Below are 24,697 nucleotides of genomic sequence, written 5' to 3' on the forward strand. Positions count from 1 at the left end.
AAAAATTGGGCTGCTGTACATTAAACGTACTTGTGAAAAAGAAGAAATGGACATGGCCAGGACACTTTGCGCGTAGGCAAGACAACCGCTGGCCATTAAGGGTAACTAACTGGATTCCAAAGCATGGCAAACGCGCGAGGCGGAGACAGAAAGTTAGGTGGGCCGATGAGATTAAGAAGATTGTGTATTTAATGTGGCAGCACCAAGCACAGGACCGGGTTGATTGGCGGAACACGCCTTTGCCCTGCAGTGGGCGTAGTCAGGCTGATCATGATGATGATGATATGAACTGTGGCATGTTGAATAAAGCTGGCCCAACCATACACCAAGCACAAAAGACAACCCTTCCTGCGGCTACCTGGCTAACCTTTCCTAAGAATAACTCCCTAATTTCAAAAGGTATTTAGGTAGCCAATGTGTTTTTTCACCAACCAGAAAGAGGAATGATGACATTTAAGTCATCCTGAATTGCGATAGTCGATATTGGATTCATAGGTATATATCATATCCTTTTTTTTAGTCAGTGTATAAAAAATAACATGGCTGATCCCTCTGTCATAGGAATCGGTGTAACACGAAAGTGAAACGTGTCTTCACAGATGTATTTGAGCGTTTGTGGAGCATTCTATCACCCCAAGGGCGGAAGAGTGAATGCTATAGCATTAACTTGTAATGTCACGCGAACAGCGGCAAGCACCTCGAAACTTGCAGCGCGCTGCTGAAGCAGAAAGGACACATGGAATGAACATACGTAGGATGAGCGTGAACTAACTGTCACAGTTGTAACTTATTTTTGTGTGAGGAGCCCGCTCCTTTCGCAAAAACGGCCGCTGCAGTGAGCGAAGTGACCTTCGTACTCTCAACGCAAACTTGCGGGGAGAGCGCAAGACGTACAAGCCACTGCCATCACGAGATAAGCCCGCACGCACGAGCGACCACGGCCCGCAGAGGCGCGCACTCATCGCGACGCGTGGGGCGGTGATCTTTAAAGCGTGCTCTTTGAGGGGTTCGCGCCATGTCGCTAGTGATAACGAAAGCACACTGATGTACCACCAATCTCTCAGTACCGCCAATGCAAATGTTGTATATAAATAGCTCGCCGTTAACATGGCGAAGAACGTGCCGTCTGTAGCCTAATCGTATCGCTCGGCGCGTTGCGGAGCGAGGTCTCGTAAGTTCAACTCCCGGTGCCGTAATTTTTTCTTCTAGTTTTTCTTTTTTAAATGCGGAGCATTTTTTTGTCGCCCCTGCGGCGTCGGCGGCGCCGTCCACACCCCCACTGCGCATGCTCGGCTCGTCTCGTGCCGGCAGCAAGCCTCTCCTCTCTCTTCTTCCCACCCTCCCTCCTCTCCCTCGAACGCGGGCGGTGTGTTTATAAGCGGCGGAGCGCGCATTCAGAATTCAGTCAAGGGCGTCTTTACTTGGCTTTCGCTTGACTTGATGCTTTGATTGACTCGAGTAGATGCGATGGAAGCAACAGTACCTTCATTCAGCGTCCCACCACTCGTTGAAGGCAATGTTACCCCACCCTCACCGTCGTCGGCGTCAACAACAGGAAGCAACGCAGAAGACAAGGCTGTGAAGAGACGAGCACACGACGCTGAAAGCAAGTGTTTGAAGCGAGGTGCGGACCTGGAACTTCGTGCACGCTGGAGCCGTTTAAGTCGTACTTGGTGTGCGCATCGTGTAACAATTTTTTCCATATGTTAGTCTACATTTTACAACGTCATATCCGTGACGGATATGGGACAGTGGAGCCGTGGTGCACCCCGGCATAAAATACTCTTTTGTTAGAAAGCCATTGCCTGCACAAGACCACAAAATAGGCATCCTCCAGTACTGAAAAATTCGTCAACGTCGGCTGTCGTTGAGGCCGATGTTTCGACAAGCGGACTTGTCTTCTTCAAGGCTGCAACTTCTAGGCTGCAAAAGCATGATTGGTTTAAGTCTTGGGCAAGTTGGTTCATTGTGAAAAGAACGGAAAACAGCGCTGAATTTTTTGACAAACGCAGCGCCTGCCGTCGTCTGTCTTCCTTTGTGTTCGTCCAAGAATTCAGCGCTGTTTTCCCTTCTCTGCAAAAGCAATTTAAGCCTCGAGGAACATAAGTCCGCTTGCCTTAAGTTTCAGCCTGAAGAGAAGAATTTGTCATCCATTTAAGCTTCCATCTTCCCCCGAGCTTCTGCGTTTTTTGGATCCTCCAGTACAGTTTCTTCTTATTTCCTTTCATTTTCTTTTTCTTTTTTTTGCAATCATGGTTATTCCTCTCTTTCGAAATTTGTTTAGCAGAGCATATGTAGCCGCCATGATGGCTCAGTGGTTATGCTGCTTGGGTCATGCTGGTTTCTCTTATTCTTCTGGCTCATCAGCCTGTTATCTTTGGTAAAATTTGCTGGTAAATATTGTGGATGACACGCGGCATCTCTTGGGAAAGCAGTACACTTCGAAAGCAAAACTGAGGTGACCACAACATTGATGGCGTCAACAGTAACAGATAACGCCAAACAAATTTCAAAAGTAGCACATTTTCGGCAGAACTAAACATCTTCTGCAATAAATATTACATCAGTACGCGTAACATACTGGCTACATGACATATGTCAGAAAAAAACAGCGTAAGTGACGAAAACATCGCAAGGCAATGAGTTCAAACGCATGGGAAGCCGGTCGTTTGCGTAAGTGGTGGCGTTAGCGTCGTAGCCGATGGGTGTTTGCCATCAGGATCTGCGCGAACATTTTGTTGCATTGCTAATCAGCAATCGCATATATTATATTACCCTGGAACATCAGTCGACAGAGTAGACCTAACCATATAATAATGGCAGTATCACTGCCTTCTGCGAGTCTAGGTGGTGTAAAGAACAAATTCGCCTTCTCCTAATGCTGCCGTTTCAGGCCAGTTATAGCATGGGACAAAAAAGATAGACATTTTTCTTTTTTTTCTATTGAGACAAAACGAATACTTTTTGTGGAAAGTGGCCGTTTAATACTACAGCAAAATATATTAACACAGTGTTATTCGAACTGCCGTCTAGCTAGCAAATTGATTGCAGCAGTTTTACATTTTTATGTACACTTGCACGCATCTCGTATGCCGTAATTTGCAGGCAATCTTGCGCCGTGCTCTCAGCAGTGACACCACAAGCCTGGGCCTCATGAAGCGCAACGTAGACAACCAAGCGTTCTTCCTCAACTCACTGGGCAAACTTCACGTCCAAGGTGTGAAGATGGACCTGTCGCCGCTTTATCCGCCGGTGCCACTGCCGGTGCCACGTGGCACACCCAGCATAGCGCACCTTGTCAGCTGGGATCACACGCAGTCGTGGACCGTTGCCAAGTGGGAAGACTTCAGTCCATCGTCACAGGTCACACGAAAGCAACTGCTGTTGCATTTTTTTTTGCCTCCACTGCACATATGTTCACTTCAGGCCCGTAGCCAGGAATTTTTTTCGGGAGGGGGGGCCCACTTGCTGAAAGCCTTGACTATTTGACAAAAGCGCCTATTTTCATGATTTATTTTCGATAAGACACCATGTGTCATCAAAATTTCGAAGGGGGGGGCGGCCCCCTCCCAACTGGCTACGGGTCTAGTTCACTTCCAAAAAAAGCATGTATTGCACGAGATCTCAAATATGCAACGTTGTTGCCTCTAAGCACAGATTTCCGCTCACAAACAAAGCACATCAGGCAGAACCAATCAAAATTGATGTCTTAGGATACGCGAGAGCATCAGCAGATGCAGAATAAATCACGGCAATGTGCTGTTCTAACAGCGGATATGCTGCATTAGCGAAGCCTGCATATGCCTTAAAAAAGCCTTTCCCTGTTGTCAATAGCTATCACTTGGTCACCATTAGTAAAAGCTAGCCTATATTGCCAACATAATCCTGCGAAACCGAGAGTAGATGTCTTTAGCCAGCGCTCACAATGACTAGCCAAAACTGGTACTAGTAAATAGGGTGAACCAAGACGTCGTTCTCAAAGCGCGGAGTAGAGTTGAGATGCGTTAGGATATGCTCAAGTAAATAAAAGTATAGGCCAGGCACGTTTCGCCGGCATTCACTGTTTTACAGTCCTCTGATGTTGTGCCGACATTCTATCAGAGAGAATCGCTTCCCGTTGATTTCAGTTTCTTGTGTAAACAACGGGTCATTATGTTTGACGAAAATACATGTGTCCGTCGGAGCCATAATGTTAATGTTGAAAATATATGTAACAACACCGAGAATCACAAAGCCAATACGGTCGCCACTGCTGTTTATTTGCGTTCCTCTTCTTCCTCTCGCAACTTCTTCCTCTTCATCAACTCTACACCTGTGACTTCTTTTCTGTCTTCTTCCTTACACTCCCCCCGTTTTTTTTTCAGCCCTCCTTGGGTGATAACGAATAACATTACTTGTAGCTGCGAATTCTAGCTGTCCGTCATTGAGGTAGCCTATGGTTTTAATAACGCACCTTACTGAACTGATATTTTTACGACTCTAAAAGGTCCAAGAATTCTTGTGTCGGTAACCTGTAGGCTTTTCCGCACCAGCACGAGATCGTTCAGTGCAATATCCGGCCTGTGTCCATGGTGTCGCTTGTCGAATTGGAGCTTCATCGCCTTTCGGTACCTGCTTTTCTCCTGCTTGGTCTTCCGGTGTTCAAACAGTTCCAGTTTAACATCGATTCCGAGTTTTTTGCCGGCTGGCAATATTAGAACTTCGCCTTTGCAGCAAAATGTGGGCTGCAGCCAAGGCTCGTTGTGTGCGTTTTCTTGTGGTGAGCTATAGCCGCTTCTAGACAGCATTTTCACCCATCTTTAAATGTTAGGATACACGGACATGAATTGCTTGATGTCATGGATTACCCTTTCAGCCATTTCATTTACCTGTGGGTGAAATGGAGTGCAACGACGTAGCGTAATGCCAAGGCTATCTGCCCACTGCTGAAGCTTCTTCCTTATAAATGCAGCTTCATTGTCAGATATCACAACTTTCAGCTGTGAGAATATCGCCCGGTCAAGCAAAAACATAACGCTGTTAGCGTCTTCTCGTCCGGGGCGCGCCGCTACCATTCTGGTGCACTGGTCTATGGTAATCAAGAAAGACTGTGCCTAGCGAACTCCAGGACTCTTTTTCAATTCCTCAAAGTCCATGTGCACGACTTCAAAGGGTTTCTCCGAGTGGTTTGGCAACACGAACTCAACGGGCCGAGGCCGGTATTTGGCTTTCTTGACTTGACACAAGTAGCACGACTTAACATATTCTTCCATGTCTTTTTTCATGTTCTTCCATGTGAACCGCTTGAAAAGTTTGTTATAGGTTCTCGAGAAGCCATCGTGACCACCTGATTCCGGGCTGTCGTGGTACAAGTGAAGCATTTTTGGAGTCAGTGTCTCTGGCGCAGCGAACTTGCCATCCTTGAAGTGCAGACTCTCATAGCCGTTCAATAATCCCGTGAAGTTTACCATTCCATGCGGAACCTCGACTGCCAACCGAGACAAGGCATCGGCGTCTGTGAGACGGCTTCCTGCACGGTGGAAGACGTCAAAGTCGCACTGCTGAAGTTCATTGATCCATCGGGCCAATTTCCCTCTAGGCTCTGACATATTCAAAAGTTGCATTAGTGCTTGATGATCTCTGACAATGCAAACTTTCTTCCATCAATGTCTGATCGGAAGTAGCGGACCGCCATAAAAACGGCAAGGGCCTCCTTCTCATTTGTTGAATAATTTTGCTGACTTCGGTTGAAGGTTTAGGAATAGTATCCTATAACCCTTAGCTGCTGAGCTGAAGGTGAACTGACGTCTCTTTGGTACGAAACAGCCCCTGTGCCGTAATTGGAGGCGTCTGTAGTCATCTGAAAGGGTAAACTGTAGACTGGCAGGGTAAGGACAGGGTTCGATGAAATACGTTCTACAAGTTCTTAATAAATCCTTTCGCAATTTTTGGTCCAAACAAAAGGCACTTCTTTCTCCGTGAGCTCCGTCAAGTACTTCGTCATCTTGGAGAAATCTGTAATAAAAGCTCTGAAATGACCTGCAAGTCCTAAAAAAAACTCGGAGTGAGTAAACATCATGTGTCTTGTAAGCGTCGTGATGCTTTGGACGGACTCCTGCTTAGTACTCTGTGTAGTTCTGTCAAACGCTCTCTCAAGGAGTTAGACTTAACTTTGGACTTGAAGAATTCACTGTTCTTCTCATTTATCTTTAGGTCCGCGTCACTAAGGGCTTGTAACACTTTTCCAACGTGTTCAGAGTGCTCCTCTTGTGACCGTGAGTACGCGAGGATGTCGTCGATGTAAACGTTGCAGAAGATTTACAAGTGTGGCTTCAAGACACTGTTCATCATCTTCTGAAACCAGGCTGGCGAATTTATCCAGCCAAATGGAAGTCGGTTCTATTTGTGCACGTCAAACAGTGTAATGAACGCGGAGAACTTCTTTGTTTCTTCTTGCAGAGGGACTTCCTAGAAGCCTTTGCAACGGTCGAGATGAGAAAGAACTTTACAGTCCCGTTTCATTATTGAGTTCGTCAATATGTGGTATCGGAAAGGGGAAGATGTCAGTTTGGTTGTTTATATGTTTGTAGTAGGTGCGAAGACGAGGTGCGATGGTTATTGGCGAGGCAAAATGAGACGTAGAAGGGCGTATGACGCCGGCACCAAGCATTTTCTGTAACTCTCCCTTCAGCCATAGCTACTTTTCTCTTGACATGTTATAGGCCTTCCGCGTCACTACTGCGGCATCTCGGAGCTGAGATGGTACTTGAAACTTTGACGTCGCTTTTGAATATCCGCCTATGCAAGCAACTCAGGATATCTGCGAATGACGCCTTCTGCGGCACTCGGCTTATGGGGATGATCGTCGACTGCTATGAAGGTGGCCAGCTGGCGGTCATCTTGCGTGGTAACTTGCCCATCCCAATAGAGATTCAAACGCAGCTCTTGCATAAGTGGACGAGACAAAAGAAGCTCATATTTCACCCCGAGAAGGACTAATGCTCTTACAATGGTGCTATTGCCTTGACACGCAGTAAGGATGTCTCCCAATTCATTATGCACTTGCTTCTTTCCGTCATATTCGTGTACGATAACAGGACAATCCTTTCTTCTATTCAGCTCAGGAATCACGCTCTTGTTGATTACGATGATAGACGCTCCGCTATCAACGAGAGCTTTCACGTTCTTGCCGTTGACTTGCGGGTGCACGTACACCAGCATGGCGCGGTCAGTGAGAAAAACTGTTACTTGTATTTGGGACAAGAGATCGTCAGATATACCTTTCGTCGTTGTATGGTTCTTCTGCCTCGTATTGTGTTCCGCAGAGGGATCAGGTTTGCTGAGTGTATCTCGCCATCCAGGTGCTGGTAGCATTTCAGCGGAGCCCGGTGCTGTTGCCGCGGAATGTCGCTGTTGACCCAACACCTTCATGATCTGTTGTAGCACCTCTGGCGTTTGAGGTGTTCCAAGCTGAACATGGTGCTGCGTGCATTTCGGAAGTGCCAATATGATCAGACTCACAAGTGATGAGTCTGAGAAATGGAGGCTATCGCATGCAGCAGATTCTGCGCTCTCAAAAAAGTAGTTCATAACCGCACCGAGAGGTACTTCAAAGCTAATGCACGGTCCTAACTTTGAAACTTGCTTTCAGACAACGTTGCTAGAAAGTTCTTCCTCCAATTTTCCCAAGGATGTCCTTTCTGTTGCTCGTATCCCGTACCACGTCTTCGCGACGCCTTCCAAGTATAACGGTGTGATCATTACTTTTATCACGATCGTGTTTGGATCACACGCATTTTCATAGAAGTCAAGCCAACTCTGAGCACTCATTGATGATCTATCGTAGACCTCTGGCTTACTTAATTCTATTGATGCTTTCGAATATCGGCCACGGCCTGTTTACATTAAAAGCTCCAACAGATGTTGTTGCCGTTTGCTGTTTTCTTCCTGCAGCTTGATTACAGCTTGAAAAATGTAATTGCTTCTTAAAACGCTGCTTTTATGAGTGAAAACTATTGCCGCTTTTGTGAGTCTAGCTTCCTGTGGCCAATCTTCACTGCGCAGCTCTGCGCAGCTCGTGATCACTCATTTTTTTTCTCAGAATGGGCGATGTGTCGCCGAACACTGAAAGCTCGCGCGAACAGGTCGACCTTCCACCATAGACGCGGCATATAACGCTCACCGTCATGACACCATCCGCGCGGTTTGCAGCGATATAGACGCACATGGTCCTCGGGAAATCGGGGCTGTTCAGGCGCGTAGCACAGGATCCTGTCGTTGACTGCACCAAATTTGTAATGACAGCGAGAATCACAAAGCCAATACAGTCGCCATTACTGTTTATTTCCGCTCCTCTTCTTCCTATGCTATGGGGATGCAAACAAAACCCTAGCACCGCTACACTGACCGAACAGCAGTTGGAGGCCAAGTTATCGGACCCAGACCTGAAGAATCAGCGAAGCCTGATTCAACGGGCACGAGAGATGGCGAAGGCCCGCGGCTACCTGGAATAAGGAGGCCGCCCACCTTGGGCCCACAGCGCGCTTGCTCAAAATAAACGTTTATTCTCTCTCTCTCTCTCTTCCTCTCCCACCAGCAACTCTACTCTTGTGTCTTCCTTTCTGTATTCTTCTTTACATTATATTGGCAGCCAGTGGCGCCAAGTACAGAGGGAAGCGGAATAGATGTGCTCGCCCCCTCCCCTTCCCCCTCCCCCCCCGCCCATCACCACGCCGAGCTGGAATACTTGGTGCCGTGACTGTACTTCATATTTTGTTCTACATGTGTGGTATTGGCCTTCAGGGCCACCACAGGAGCGACCGGCGCTGCTACGCTATGACATGGTAAACGCCATCACGTGACTCCGCTTTGCCACTGAAAGCTTTGCCAATGCTGCTCGCTGCATCTTATGCCTGAGGTTGAAGCTTTGCTCTGGGCCGCAGTGCCGAACGTATTCGACCGAGCCCGGTGTGAGTTTACACGCATATCCCAAAACCAAGAAGCAGCGAGATGCGTGGTTGATAAAGCTTAGAATGGGGAAGCAACCCAGCATCTATTATCAGCTTATAGGAAGCACTTTCGCGAAGATTTTGTGTTCTGCGTTGGAGCTAAAATGTTTCGGTAGTACCACGTGAGACATTCCGTGACTGTACACATAGGAATTTACGACGTTTATTTACGCCAGGCTGGAAAAGACGGTGCCTGGTTCCCGAAGGAGTGCTGTCGCAAAACGTTCTTGTCCTGACCCTTGGATCGTCCAAAACACACACCGAGCGTCGCCGGAAGGCGGCGACGGTCGGCACAAGGGCCGCGAGAGTAGGCTCTGTCTCGATGTTGTTCTTTTACGCTGCATATTCAGGACGTCGTCGGCCTCATAGACTGCCTCTCCTTCCGTTAGCAGCCACGATGTGCTGAACTGCTGGTCAACTAACTCGTTGATGCCAGAGACCGGAAGAGTCACTGAGAACGAGATACGGTAATTGTAATTAGTAGTCGAACAAGCGAGTCACACGTGTTGGCATGGTATCACATCAGTCAATGTACCCCTCGCATAGAAGCACGCGACGCAGAAGCGTGAATAAAGGAGACAAAAAATTGGCAGCGTATCTGCGTGCTTCGCTGCAAATGTCGTCTAAAGACGATAGAAGAGGCGCTGCGTGAGATATGGACGCCATCTGGCAATACGTCGGGAAACATGAGTGCTGTGTTGCGGGCTGGTAGTCCCGGCGCAGCGGCAGGCGAAGACCGGCGGTGACCAACGCGACCGGTGGGGACGCCGGCCAGCCCGAACACGCTGTTTGGCGCGATGCGCCAAAGGAGAAGAAACGTCCGCACTCAACGAGTACTCTCCACAAACTCTCTTATTTACACGTCGCCTGGGTAAAACAGGAATGCCAGAGCGGCGCCCCCTGTCATTCGTACCATAGAGTTTTCTACAATACTTACTAGAGGGAACTCTGGCGCTAGTGTCTATGGGAGCTGCAACGCATGGCGCTTCAGCCAGCATAGGAATGATGGGTAGTACACGGATTCGTCTAAGCTTCGTACTTTCGGCTCCGTTTGGCTGGGCGTCGCCTGCATCCGCTTTGTCGCAAGATGAAGTTCAGCAAACGTTCAACAGTTCCACCTCACCACTTAACTTTTTTAGGCTCACCAATTGAAATCTGGTCACGAAGTTCACAACCATCCATTCTTTTATCTGAAAGAAAACCAAAACACAGCAATAAACAAAGCCACAATTGCGTTCGAAGCCCGCAAGTACAAAGACTAGGTAAATCCGTGTACTACCCATCATTCCTATGGTGGCTGAACGATCGCAACGCCAGAGTTCCCTCTAGTTGGTTTTAGGAAACTCTATGATTCGTACAATGCAATACTGAACCGAAACCGAAACACAACATGAGCTTGTGCAGAGGGCACGGAGGAAGACAAGTTTCAGCGCAGCTTAATAAACTAGGGTCTTTAAAATTGCGTATCTATGTATTTTCTCTTAAACGAACACACCACCTAATACTTACCTAATGATGTTGTGCCTCAGATATGCGTAATATTTACTTTTTGATCGACAACGTTCACAAGTATGAACAGCCGTACCAGTTCAAGATGGGTGGGCGGTAAGCAAGTGGTTCAACTTTGGCCGTGTGGCTGAATCGGGTGACGTGCCGACAAACAGAAAGACAGACCAAAATTTCTGCGTCTAAGTTCCCCGAGAAAGACTATCGTCTTTAAAATATATGCGGTTGAACTTCCACGTATAAAATATCTCTTTTATAAATCATCGTCCGGCAAAAGTTCTGGCTAAAGAGGTAAGCCGCACTCACCACGAGCGTTGTGGACATTACTGTTATTGCGGCAAAATAACTTATGGCTACCTTTACGAAAGATCTCGCGAACGTAATAACCAATGTCGAAGCATCGTTTGCACTCGGCCATTTGATTACGCGCTGAAAACTAGGGCAAGGCGTTGCCGTGAATCGTGCGCGGCAGTCCACGCCGATCGAAACGGTACCTCTCGGCCGCGCAACTTCCACGCAAAAGCAAGAGATAGGTGCGTGATGTCGCGCTTGCCCCAGTAAACATAAATGTACACGAGATGCGAGGATGGTTCGAGTTACAGATTATTAGGTAAATTACATAACTCACCTTTTACAAGAGTGGCCTCTTCACGTTCGCTGTCCATGGCTCCGCGCGCACTCGCTCCGTCGAGAGTACACAACACGACGATGACAGCGCGTTGGCTCACGGAAAAACCTTTGCTGGCAAACACACTGATTGCTTCACAGCTAATACGGGTGCATTCAACGCTTGCAAAACGAGAAAAACCGTGTCTGAACACTGGCGACATCGAACACTCGGCGCACTCGGTACCACATGATGCCGTTTTATACGTCACAGAGAGATTCCGGCAGACGGCGCCACGGTATGTCCTCGCCGCCAATATACTCCTAGAATGACACTTGGCGTCGACAAAGTACCGAATTGGGGACACAAAAATTAGCCGTTTACGTTGCGCGCCGTTATTGTTTGGTTTAATACCCCCTTCCCGCTCTCGCGCGCATGTGGGAAACCTACGCCACATTAAAAAAGATTTCAATCAATAAAGTTTCCACTACCATCAATACTCCACCGAATGCCAACCGCTGCAACGCCGGCCGAATGTTGGGTGGATGGCGGCTGAAGATCCGTTTAGAGAAAGAATAAGCAAACCTTACCAAGTTTTAAGAGTGGCCACGTCACGTGGTGTGTCGTAGTCTTACTGGGCATGCCGAAGCGTCGAGCGCAGCGGCGGTTGTTGCAAGATTTCTGCCCAAGAGCCACATCGTTCTCTTGCACCCACCCTCGCTGTGCGTATGGACCCGCTTGTCACAGTAAAACCTCGGTGATACGAATCTCGCGGGGTTGCCAAAAATATTCGTATCACCAGAAAACATGGACAGTTAGTATGCGACAAAAGGAAGTTGGCATACGTTTTGATTTAGTGTTTCTCAGGGCCGCATCGACGTTATGAACAGCTCTAAATGATTTCCAGTAAAGTTTTAGACGTCAACGATCATACTTGTACTCGTAAATATAAGGTGCGTGCGCGCGTGTCTAGTTAATGAACCAGATGTGTTGTGACCCGTGACCGCTCCTTCTTAATATCACTACGCTTTCCTGCATAATATCACAGTACAGCGGCGAAAGTGACTTTAGGAAGCGCTTTGCACGCGATAGATGAAGCCAGAAAATTTTATAATCGCTGTCCTTTGTTGCTGTTACTTTCTTATCGCGGTGGTGTTGGGGGTTTTTTTCGGGGCCGTGCCCGCACAATCGGGAGGTTTGCTCAAAATTCGGGAGTCGTCCGCGCAAATCGGAGAGTTGGCATGTGTGCGCGAACGTTACAGGCCTAGCTCCTTCGCCGAGACCGTCCGCTTCGTCTCGCGGTCTTCGCCCACCTTTCATGGGACTTCGTGATGGACCCGCAGCCCAAGTTTCAGTCTTGTTTCATAGAACGTCTGATTGGGAGGACATGGCTTGTATTGACGTGGCAGGCACGTGTTTACACAGTACAAAGACGCTGCTGCCTCGAGCACAGCAGCACGCGTTAACGCGTTGGGAAAAGAAAGAAAGAAATAAAGGCAACGTCATCGCCATCCGTAATCTAAACGCGAAGGCGTATAAAGGCCTCGAAGATTTGCGCGCAGAATCTCGGAGGCAACGACGCACCGTTGACAGTCGCGCAGCGCGCATGCCCGCACCCACCGCGACTGCCGCGTCTTCCGCGACAGCGCGGGTAGCACCTGTTCGTATACTGCCCGCTAGCGTACGTCCGTATCAAACGTCGCGGGGTGAAAATCGGTTCGCAACAACCATACTCCAATAAACTGCAGGCTAATGGGCCTTGTCCGGGACCACAGGAAAATTCGTATCACCCCGAAATTCGTACGAGTCGTGATCGTATCACCGAGGTTTTACTGTATACAGAAATTCAACAACACCAAATACTCGAAAGACGGAAACTTTCACCCCCGGGGCCAAACCTCAGTAGGGAATCACAGGTATCGTGGCGTCGACTGCAGACACTTTCCTACCCTAACCCATACGTACTATCTAAGATAGATCCCGACACACACGCGCCACAGTGCAGTTTCTGCGACAATAAAACAGCCACCCTGTACCACATGGTATGCGAATGTCCACACAATCCACCCATGCAACCCAGGACACAACCCAACATAAAAGGGTGGGAGGCAGCTCTGTCCAGCTCGGATACGGAGACCCAAGAGGCCCTCGGGAAACGTGCGAGGACGGCGGCCCGCGCCAATGGAATCCCGCAATAAAGATCGCACTCACCCATGTTCTCACAAAACATCAAATGAACGTTTATTCTCTCTTTCTCTTGCGTAGCTTGCGACACTCAGCCGTGCCACTCGAGCTGCAGGAGTTTCACCACACGATGTTGACCCAAACGCGCATTTTAATCAAATGTCTATAAATTGATAAGAATTCTTTGATGAAATCCTTGAGAAAAGCGTGTGAGAGTGCGTGTCGTGCCACAGCGTGAACGAATCACGCACACAAACACAAAAATCCGCGCAGAATAGTCTTTGTTGTCTAAGCGATGCGTAATCGTAGAGTTTTTTTGTAGGATGCAGCGTTACCTAGAGCACTGTTTTCGGGCTGCATCGGCGTGACATCTTTCATATTCATTCCTGTCGTTCGTCCGAGTCTACAACGGCCCTATGGAAAGGCGCATCGCGCGATCACCGAAACATGTCTTTAGCCCCAAATTCTGCCCGAACTTTCTTGGTGTGTACATGCCAGCTTTACACGTTGTCCCGGAGATGGCCTTTATTTCTCCACCGCGAAGGTCAACGAAGCCGTCATGGATAGTGTTCTGCTTGTGCATTTATTTTCACTCGTCAGCACCACGCACTCATTGGCTCAGATGAACCATGCAATCCACTTGCGATGATAGTTACACACCAACTGACAAGTGAATTAGGCCGAACTATGCAAGTCATGACAAAGTACTCTGAACACCTTATTGCAGGCTAGCATATATAATCATAAAATTATTAGTCATACTTTAAGAAGCGGGAAATTTGCAAAAAAAACGGAATTCTTTAGGATATCTCGAGCCTTGAGGATCCTTGATATCGTCGACTGCGATAGCAATATCTTTTTGTGAGGCTTCAAACCTTGATACCGTGCCGGAAATCCCAAAAAATTGGCTGCTTCACCTCAATAAACATCACCTCGCGCTTAGTCAGCACAGTCTTTCACGAACTTATCGACGGGCACAAACTCTTGTTAGAAACCCGGCATAGGCTTTGCGCGGATGCGACGAAGCAAGCTGTTCCCCTCAACATATTGCGATGATAATAGCGCGGCGATGCCGCACACAACGCCCCCTCGCAGATTTTTTCACGGCGACATGTTTGCGGCGTTTGTAACGAGTTTTCACGTCATTCTCTTCGAAGTATTTTAAATGCGAAGCATTTCGTAGCGAACTTCTGCGACTTTGAGCGTATCTATCTATCTATCTATCTATCTATCTATCTATCTATCTATCTATCTATCTATCTATCTATCTATCTATCTATCTATCTATCTATCTATCTATCTATCTAGCCGCCTACGACTTTGTGCTCTCCTGGTCGCTTGGTTAATCGAATGTACACCAAAATTGGTATGGCGTAACATGACTGTATGACGAACATAAATGACAAGTCATAATATGAAAATAATGAGACGCATGTCATGTACAGCATGATTTACATGCCACGCTCATGGTGCGCTGGCGGCCGTTTCGCTAGCTTGATATCCACCAAAATTGGTATCTTACGACGTGACTGTGCGACGAACATAAATGACACGAGCTAACATGAAAATCATGACACGCATGTTATGTACAGCATGACTTACGTGACACGCTCATTGTGCGCTGGCGGCCGTTTCGCTAGCTTTATATACATCAAAATTGGTATCTTGCGACCTGACTGTGTAACGAACATAAATAACACGAGTTAACGTGAAAACCATCACACGCATGTCATGTACAGCATGACTTACGTGCCACGCTCATGGGGCGCTGGCGGCCGTTTCGCTAGCTTGATCTATCCTGAAATTGGTATTGCGCGACGTGACTGTGTGGCGAACATAAAAACACGAGTTAATATAAAATCATGACACGCATGTCATGTACAGCATGACTTACGTGCAGCGCTCGTGATGCGCTGGCAGCCGTTTCGCTAGCTTGATCTACCCCGGAATTGATATTGCGCGACGTGCCTGTGTGACGATCATAAAAACATGAGTTAACATGAAAATCATGACACGCATGTCATGTACAGCATGACTTACGTGCCACGCTCATGAGGCGCTGGCGGCCGTTTCGCTAGCTTAATATACACCAAAATTGGTATCTGCCGACGTGACTGTGTGATGAACATAAATAGCACGAGTTAACATGAAAATCATGACACGCATGTCATGTACAGCATGACTTACGTGCCACGCTCATGATGCTGCTGACGGCCGTCCGCTAGCTTGATATACACCAAAATTGGTATCTTCCGACATGACTGTGTGATGAACATAAATAACACGAGTTAACATGAAAATCATGACACGCATGTCATATACAGCGTGACTTACGTGCCACGCTCATGGGGCGCTGGCGGCCGTTTCGCTAGCTTGATCTATCCCGAAATTGGTATTGCGCGACGTGACTGTGTGACGAACATAAAAACACGAGTTAACATGAAAGTCATGACACACATGTCATGTACAGCATGACTTTAGTGCCACGCTCATGGTGCGCTAGTGGCCGTTTCGCTAGCTTGACCTACCCTAAGTAGGTATTGCGCGACGTTACTGTGTGACGAACATAAATAATAGGAGTTAACATGAAAACCATGACACGCATTTTCCTCAATGACATACAAGACGATGTATGCAGCTATTTGCTGGCTGCTTCGCATTACATCGATTCCCACAATTCGTGGGATCTGCCGTCTTTTTATTTTTATGAAACTTTCAGACAAACCTTTTGTAGGAAGTGCCCACCAGGCGGCCAGAACTCTATCATTACAGCCGATACATCACCGATAATTGTATCATTATAAATAGTGTTCTTTTACAGCCGTGGGAAAATTCAGAAATCTGAAGCATTTGATTGTTATAAGCAGTATATCGTTATAGCTGGTATCGTTATAAGTGGTTTAGAATAACAGAGAGCTGAGATAGTTGGTAAGTATTCATTTTAAAAAAAGACAGGGCGTGCAAAGATGGACACAAGAAAGAAGTCAGGACACCACGAACGCCGACTAACAACTGAAGAGACGCGCAACGGCGGAAAAGAAAGAAGGCACGGAAACTTATCTGCGCATGCCCATGCAATAGGCGAACCTATCGATCCGGCACGCATGGGGGTCTACGTGGAACTGTTAAGGCATTTGATTTCATCTTTATGCAAGTTAATCGACGGTTCGCTCACGCATGCGCTACCATTATTCTCGATATGCCATGCTTCAGTCATCAGGCGCGTTTCTTAATTTCTATGCCGGTATAACGCTGCGCATTCACCGAATTTTGGCGCGCACTTACAATCTCGACAATGTAAAGATAGATTAGGAGGTGAGCCTTCTACATAGATTAGAAGGTGAGTTAGCGATCTCTTAGGTTCCAATAATCTCTGGTTAATGCAGCGGCCCGTCTGTCCTACAGAGAAGCGGCCGCATCTGAAAGGGACCTTATACATCACACTTGTACGGCAATCAGTGAATTTGTTCGGGTGTTTTACGAAAAAAAACATCGGTCCGCTTTTTTTTTTACTCGCTCATTCTTCCTCTGCACAGCGGCAGAAATCTTACCAAGATTAATGGCAGCCGTGAAAACATTAACGCCCGTATCTACTTCCTATTTTCTTTAGCCTGTGAGATACACAATGAATGTACGGAATACCTACGGCACGTTTCTTCCTATCGCTTTCTGCAACCATGCTCGGACTTAACATAATGAACTTCTTTAAACGTTTAGCGACAGTGGCCACTGCATCACGAGGATACCCTACATCTAAAAGACGCGCAACCTGTGCGTTAAAGCTATCACTCATTTTGTGCTCACACGACTTGGTGAGGGCTGACTTAAGGTGTGCTTGCAGTATTCTGCTAAATCTTCGAAACCGCTGTTTAATGTTTCGTCGAAGCACTTGAAGGTTGTCAAAAACGGCATCGCCATGTCTTGCCTTGTTTGGCATCGCCATATTTGCGTCAGTATTCGTTTGAGACACTTTCCTTCGTATCGTGGGGGCCTGGCTGCACAACTCAGCACCGCCAAAATAATTCATTTTTGTTTCTACAGTTATACCTTTATAACGACGATCGTTTAACGTAACTGAGCGCCGGAATGACGGCAGTTTTATCGTTGAATAGGCATGTAAATGCTTACGGATTTGCAACTTTCCGAGTTCGAAAAAAAGAAGACTAACACAGTCGGCTAATACGGTCCGTCCTTTTGTACCTTATCGTTCCTTTATTTCAACCTAATATAGTAAACGATTTGCCAATGCAGAAAAGAATGTTTAAAATTCAGTGGCAGCAGTTGTGGTAAACAAATAGTAAAGGGCTACATAGCACTGCGAGGCTCCGCACATAGGATGGCTTTTATTTATGAACAATCACCTTCCTCGTTGTTAAAACAAACGTACACGTATTTTATTTATGTAGTAATTATTCTCAAGCATTCGTTTCGAAGAACTGACGAGTCACACCACATTTATTCCACCTGGTTTGATAACAAATCAAAACCGCCTTTATTTCGTGCAGCTGTCCCAGGAGATCGTAGAGTTGGACCTTGGTGACCATGGACCAGACGCCTACTTGAGTGGCCATCAAATTCAAGGGCGGATATTGTTTCCTGCGGCTGGCTATATAGTCCTTGCATGGAAGTCTCTGGCAAAGCGTTTGGGGAAGCCTTTCTTCATGGTTCCTGTGGTTCTAGAAGACCTAAAGTTTAGCCAAGCCAGTATTCTGCAGAAGGACCGTGAGTCGATATCAATTTTTCCTCTACGGATTGCACAAGAGCTGTTTAAAAGGCATAAGGCAGGAACTCTTTTTTTTTGTATGAGTCAATAAGCTTTGGCACAATACAAAAAGCACAACTCTTGTCGCGAGAGGAAGCTTGGCAAGCGGGACCACGGGCGAAAAGAAAATTGACGTCGTGACGTCACATTGAAGTTCCCACACCAACTCGGTGTGATGCAGCAGTTTTTGCAACGCTGTGGCGAATGATTCAACTTGTGTATAGCCTATACCTTGAAGCAAATTGAAAGTGCGATTTTGGCACGCAGAACGTCGGGAGAATGTGGGGAATACGTAACAGATAAAAGGTTCGAGCTTTTATCGAAGTACAGTAATTAAGGCAGCTCCGCACTACTGGTGCCAAGCCTGAAGGAAGTGCGGTACTGGGCATCCTTCTTTGGTTCTCCTCGGTTTTCTCTTTCTTTCCTCCTCTCTTTCTCTCTTTTTCGGTTTTTTTCTGCCGTTTTTTTCTCTCTTTATATCTATTTATTTCTTCTTTTCTCTTCATGTATTTCTTTGTCTTTCTTGCTATTTCTATTTTGCTTCCTATTTTTTTCCCTTTGTTTCTCCCTCTTTCTATTTCTTGCTTGCTTCCTCTTTTGTTCTGTTTTTATGCGCGGTTTTGCCTGCGTCACGCCATGCGACGACGGCATACGACAGCATATGAGAACCCGGGCCCCTAGAGTGCTCCAAAGTTATCATCATCCAGGCGCTCGAAGAACAAGAGGAAGAAGACCTCTCCTTGGCGCGATCGCGCGCTTACTTGTCATCATCAAGGCGCTCGAAGTACAAGAGGAAGAAGACGTCTCCTTGGCGCGATCGCGTGCTCAAAATATGCTACAGCTAAAATATGCTAAATGCGCTAAATATGCTAAAATATGCTGCAAAATATGCTAATATATCTGTGGTTTTGCCTGCGTTACGCCAAGGTACGACAGCATACGACACGCCGGGCCCCTAAAGTGCTCCGCACTTATAAGACAGCTCAGAGTATGCATGAATAGCTTTTAGACATTAGCCCAGCTGCGCAAAGAATCAGGTGCCAATCAGGTGCAACATCGCTGATGCAAGAGAAGCGATGTGCAGAGTAGTGTGCCGTATTCCAACCATGTTATTCAGCAGCCTACCACTAGAGCGTGTCTCATAATGAGTTGACCGTAAATGTACTGAATGATATTGAGGAAATTTAACAAGGACTAACCAATTGCTTTGTTTGCGCGGAGGCCTCAGTTTGTTCCACTTATACGCAGGTACCACGCGCCTTCACGTGAACATCATGGAGGCGTCGGGTGATTTTGAGATCTGTGAGGCAGGCGGAGTGGTGGCAAGCGGCCGCATAAGAATGGCCGCAGATAACGAGAAGATCATCGACATGGAGCCTCCGCGGATGATCGCTGCTCACGATGTATCCTACGAACTGGATACCGAAGATGTCTACAAAGAACTGAAACTTCGTGGCACGGAGTACTATGGCCCATTCCGAGGCATCCTCAATGCGGACATAAAAGGTAAATTCTTCCGATCGGCTGAAATTCTCATAGTTTGGTCACGCAGCATGTTGTCCCATCATGGGCGCCATGAGGAGGAAAAATAACACTGCTAAAGAGCCATTTCTACTACGAAAGCATGTTTTCTAATCTACTAACCATTTTGATGGGAAGCGCATTATATTAAAAGTGTTCTGTAGGCTTTACGCTATATTTCACAGGGATAGTATTGGCTAAAGACTTCCGCAAACGTTGCACTGTCATCAGCCAGGCGAAGACGCGAATTGCAGCGTCTTCACACTACCTAAGCCTGCCAGAGGGATATTCATCGTGCGCCATTATGCAACACGGTCATGAACGTTGTGGTTCTGCATCTGCTGGCTCTCTCACAACGCATTCTGATTTCTGCAAGAACTGTCTGAATTAGTGCAGAGTGCAAAAGACACCCAATCACGTAAAGCAGCGAGAGGAAATGAGCTTCCTAATTGTGGCACTACATGTCGTTTCGCCGACCTGACCAGTGCACGTATCACCAAAACATCTGCCACGAGTAGCGATGCAATTGGTAATCCGCTCTTGCCTGGCTGTGCATTTTCTCATCAGAAGCGACCTGTTTAGGCAGCCGTTGACATCACATTTTATTCAAAAGTAACTCCGTTAACGTGAAACATGTTAGCCTTATAGGTAAAGTACGACTAGTAAATACTAGAAAGATACCATGATACTTTAATTATAAAGTATAGGGAGACCATTTGCATCCTTCCACGAAGAAAAAAGAAAAATAATTGGCCGCCGTCCCGCCCTGCGAACGTGAATTTCCCGCGAAGCTGTATCAATCTCAACACATGCTGCTGGAAGGGGGGGAGGTGTGGGAGAGCTGGCGCAGGAGCACGCAAGCATCTGTAGTGAGCAGTGGGATTCGCCCAATATCTCTGGCACATACGCGCTACAGGAGTTTTGTGCTGACGCCACGAAATTTTCAGACCAGCCAGAGGTATACAGCATCGCTGTAAAGACCGATCGGGTATACTCATTATCCCGCTGAGTGTCTAAGTATGCAGTTAACTCTAAGATAACGCAGCGACGCAATGATTTCCGGTGAATTTGACGTTTTCTTGATAACCCTTCGCCCTTTTGGTACTATGCACGAACGAACCAGTGTCCATAACTATGCTTGCTTTATTGAGAATAAGGAAGACGGCCTTGGTTAGTTCAGTTTCAGGGATTTCGTAAACGGTATTCACGCACTGAAACCTTGAAGGATTTATACATGCCCCTTCCCACCCTCCTCACCACCTCGTACATCCCATTTGTATAGGGAAACAGGAATCATGTGTAAAGGGCCCCTATAGTGTTAAACAGAATAAGGGCTGCTCATTAATCGGAACCGTTCAATCAAATGCTCAATGACGAGTTAAAAAATGTAATACGCCTGTGCATGCGTCAATTTTCCCACGAGCAGAAAGATATGCACTTCGTGGTACGGAGCCGAAGGTTAATATTTTCACGACACTATGAAAAAAAAAACGCCGCCCAAGCACTCGGTACAGATGGCTAACCAGCGAAGCTCAAACGTGCGGCCCCGGAGTTTAGCGGTGGGCTAAGCCCGATGGAGCCAAAGTGCCGCTCGAGAAACTCCCGCCGAAAGGAGGCGTTGGCCCCGGCGAACGCGTTCCCGCCATTGCCTCGTTGACGCTGTTCTGCCTGCAACGCTGCTTCCTCGCCTCGCCGTTGCCGCTTACGTTTGATCTTTCGAGTTAGCTCGGCCAACGTTACTAGTCTAGTAACGTTGAGCTAGGCGTCGTGGTTAGCAGCATCCGCCCGCCATTGGTGCTTGCGTTTCGCTTCGCGATTTAAGGCGCGTTCACACTTGGCCTCGAAGGGGCCGAAAGCGGGAAAACTCACCGAAGATTCACTCGCTTCGCTGCTGAAGCGGCCGGAAAACCAGGCGAGCCCGACGCAAAAAAATCGGTACGAGACTGATTTATCCGCTACGCGAAAGCGGATCGGATCGCCTTTCCGCGCCGTACTTTGGCTGCTCTAGCTTAATTGACGTGACGTAAACAACCAGCCGAAAATTCAACATGGTGGTCAAGGCGGCGGCGATGGCTCGCATCGGCGCATTTGCAAGCTCCCCGTGCAGTACGACAAAACTCACAGCCTCAACAAGGACGTGTTGCTCGATAACCTGGCTTGGATTATAATTTACGCGAACACTGGAAGTAGAAGGATGTGTAGCAGCAGCGAGTCGGCGTGCCGCAACGTGTCTCGCTTTTGCACAGCCGGGTGAATCCGCCGCCGCCACTGCAGGCGTGTCCGCTTATGTAGTTTATGCTGGTGTAGTCTCCCGAAACAACGGTTTGAAAAGGTGAAAGCTATTTTTCTCCGTGTTTTGCATGCAGAACTTGAATTCGGTACGAAATTAAATGCCCAGGAAACGTGCAAAGTAGAACGAATTCTCGAAGTGGCGAAAGCGGTGTCGGCATGTAGGAATAGGCAGCACAAATGTGAGCGCTCTCGACGCGCGCGAAGACGGTTTTCCGGCCGCTCTGGCGTTTTCGCTTTCTCTTCGCTTCTCAAGTTTGAATGCGCCATTGGCGTGGCTTGGCAGGCAGTCGGATCCTCGGCACGCAGTTGCTGCTTGCGCTTGGCCGCCCGGGTCTGTACTTGTGCCCGGACTGCAGCATCGACCCAACGAACGCGAGTTCTCTCAAAGTTCAGCTGTAGGCGCTGTTCTTGGGAAGTTGCTGTTCGGGACAGTCCGTGACCAGCCGATGTTGACGTTGTAAGTTGAAACAGCTGCGCGCGAGCTCGGCGGCACAGCTGCGACGGAATGAACGACGTCATTGGCGGCGCAGTCAATTGAGAAGTTTCTAGCAACATGAGGACAGACGGATTTTCGTTTCGCCTAGCCATGTACACATTCGCTGTAAAGGAAGTTGAATTATACATAGAACAAGCGCGTACACAGAAACGCGGTGACGCGGATCTGTTGCGCCGATAGACCACATGGCACGCTATACGCTGTGCAACCAAGGCACAAATGAAGGGTAGAGTTTATCTCGTGCCTGTTGTTTTCCATACAGAGAATCGTAAAGAAGGAGATGAGCATTCGTTTTACTACCATTGCTAACGGCTCACATGAAGCAAGCGACAGATCTCGGAAGCAGCGTTCTGCTTTTGAAAAGCCGGCGCCATTTTACCGCTGTCTCCCTTCAGAATACGTTTATCTTTCTCAAGCAAGACTGTTCTTGTGAACTGCACAAGAATGATACCAAAGATGTCCTTTTGAACTACGCCGCTATTTGTCATGCCGTACTTGTAGCCGTTGTCGTCAGTAAATGTATCTGCGAGAGCGACATACAGCCACAACAAAGGCTCTATCGTGTCGCGATACTGAGTACGCTTCCTCCAATAGTACTATGGAGTGTTAGGTTTCATTGCGCACCGCTCGGTTCCCTGCATCACCACCAGCTTGTGCTACATTCTGCACATATAAATGGGAGAGGTTCTTCGCAGTACGCTCCACATGGGTTTCTTTTGCGCATGCGTGGCCGTCGCCTAGCAACGGAGACACGCGCCTTGCAGAGCGTGGCCAGATGTTCTCTGGCACGGCCGAGCACAGGCATGTCGGGCGTGTGGTAGTGCGGTAGTACGGTCCCTAGAATATACTGAGCGTAGTGGTAATGCCGCTTGGCCGCTGCGACTACGCTCAGCACATGTTGAGAGCAGATTCCGTGCCACTTTTCCTGCGACGCGGGGCACTGTGGAGCCTGCAGTGGCGACAGCACCTGAAGAAGATGTAAGTTGTTAGTAGCGACTGACATTTGCATGTGGTAGATATTGCCGAACTTATGGCGTTTACCGTACGGAGGTGCTAAGATGCCCCAATGAAATGGCCTTTACTGTGATGCTGTACAATAAAAACTGAGGGTCCCTTATGCACATTTGCCTGAGACGACTGGAAGGCGAAAGCCATCAAGATGATGTTCTAGATGAATTATCGACCCGTTCAAACGCTCACGTTAATAGGCCTAGTTGCTGCATAACTTCGCAGGTAAGAACTTTAGCACAAACGAGGATGAATTACAAAGAGATAAGACGAGCCCTGGCGCAGTGCGTGTGTTCCGCGCGTCCTATTAGCGCTGAGGTTTTCACCTTCAAAATCTACTGAAGTAACATCTGTATCGCATGGAATGGAGCAGCACAAGCACAGACCCTTAACATTTTCATGAAGCTAGATGCATGGGTCGCGGGCCGCTGCGGATGCCTGCGTGCAGAGCATATAATCGCCCATCGTAGCAGCTGCACACCCAATACTTCTTTCAAATATGCCCGCTTGGGAGCCTTCGTCCCTTTTTCCTATTCTTCTAAGCTTGATTTCGGCTGTTGTATAGCGACATTTTTAGTTGCTCCTCATAGCCGTCGGCGTGCGGCGTCTGCTAACGCGCGATGCCCATATTTTCCAAGGCCAGGCGTTTGCGTGAGGCGGGTGCCAGTAGAGTCGAAAGAACAGGGAAAAATCTAGGGACTTTAGGTGCCAGCGCGCGCTGCCCATGGTTGCCAGGCGTGACCACGCATGCACAAAGCAGACCCATGTGGATTGTACTGCAAAGAACCTCTCCCCATGTGAAGCGTCCACGTACTGCCGATAACAGAAGCCGATTTGATTACAAAGGTTGGTCAGTCACGTGTCGGCGCACATTCCATTATTTCATCATGTAAATAAACACAGTTTCTGAGCGTGTTCACCTGATATCGGCATTAAAGTCTTGTGACGTCATGAAAGAAAGTGTTGATATCATGCATTTTTGTGAATAAATGATTAGGTGGAAGGAAGCTCTTGTCATCACCTTCCTCTGCCCTCGTTCGCGCGCTTAGGTGTTCTGCTGTGAAAAACCAACTCGCCCAAAAATGGTGCTCCTCAATCTAAACCCCAACAATTAATATTATTCCAATGTTCAATATTGTGCCGGCATCACAGAAAGTTTTGCGACAGTAGTGCAGCCTTTCTCAAACCGCAGGCGTCAGTTACGCGTCGGGAAGAGGGTAATCGGGTGCGCAGCCATTTCTGTGCCGAGTGAACGAGAGAACTGTCCATCCCTTACTCTGTCACATGAAGAGGTCATCGCTATAAAGAAAAAAAAGCTCAAGGCGACGAAAGGT

The 24,697-nt window shown here is 47.7% G+C and overlaps 1 protein-coding gene across 1 annotated transcript in view; it reads left to right on the forward strand.

The window, feature by feature from the left end:
• The window catches only part of LOC119391856 (fatty acid synthase-like), a 200,923-nt gene that overhangs the window by 102,672 nt on the left and 73,554 nt on the right, over positions 1–24,697 (forward strand). Inside the window, exons 11-13 of the mRNA XM_049415421.1 lie at positions 3,106–3,363; positions 17,790–18,006; positions 19,295–19,552. Of these exons, the coding sequence (XP_049271378.1) occupies positions 3,106–3,363; positions 17,790–18,006; positions 19,295–19,552 (733 nt within the window). The remainder of the gene's footprint in view (positions 1–3,105; positions 3,364–17,789; positions 18,007–19,294; positions 19,553–24,697) is intronic.

Source organism: Rhipicephalus sanguineus, chromosome 4 (genome assembly GCF_013339695.2).
Source record: "Rhipicephalus sanguineus isolate Rsan-2018 chromosome 4, BIME_Rsan_1.4, whole genome shotgun sequence".
Taxonomy (NCBI): Eukaryota; Metazoa; Arthropoda; class Arachnida; order Ixodida; family Ixodidae; genus Rhipicephalus; species Rhipicephalus sanguineus.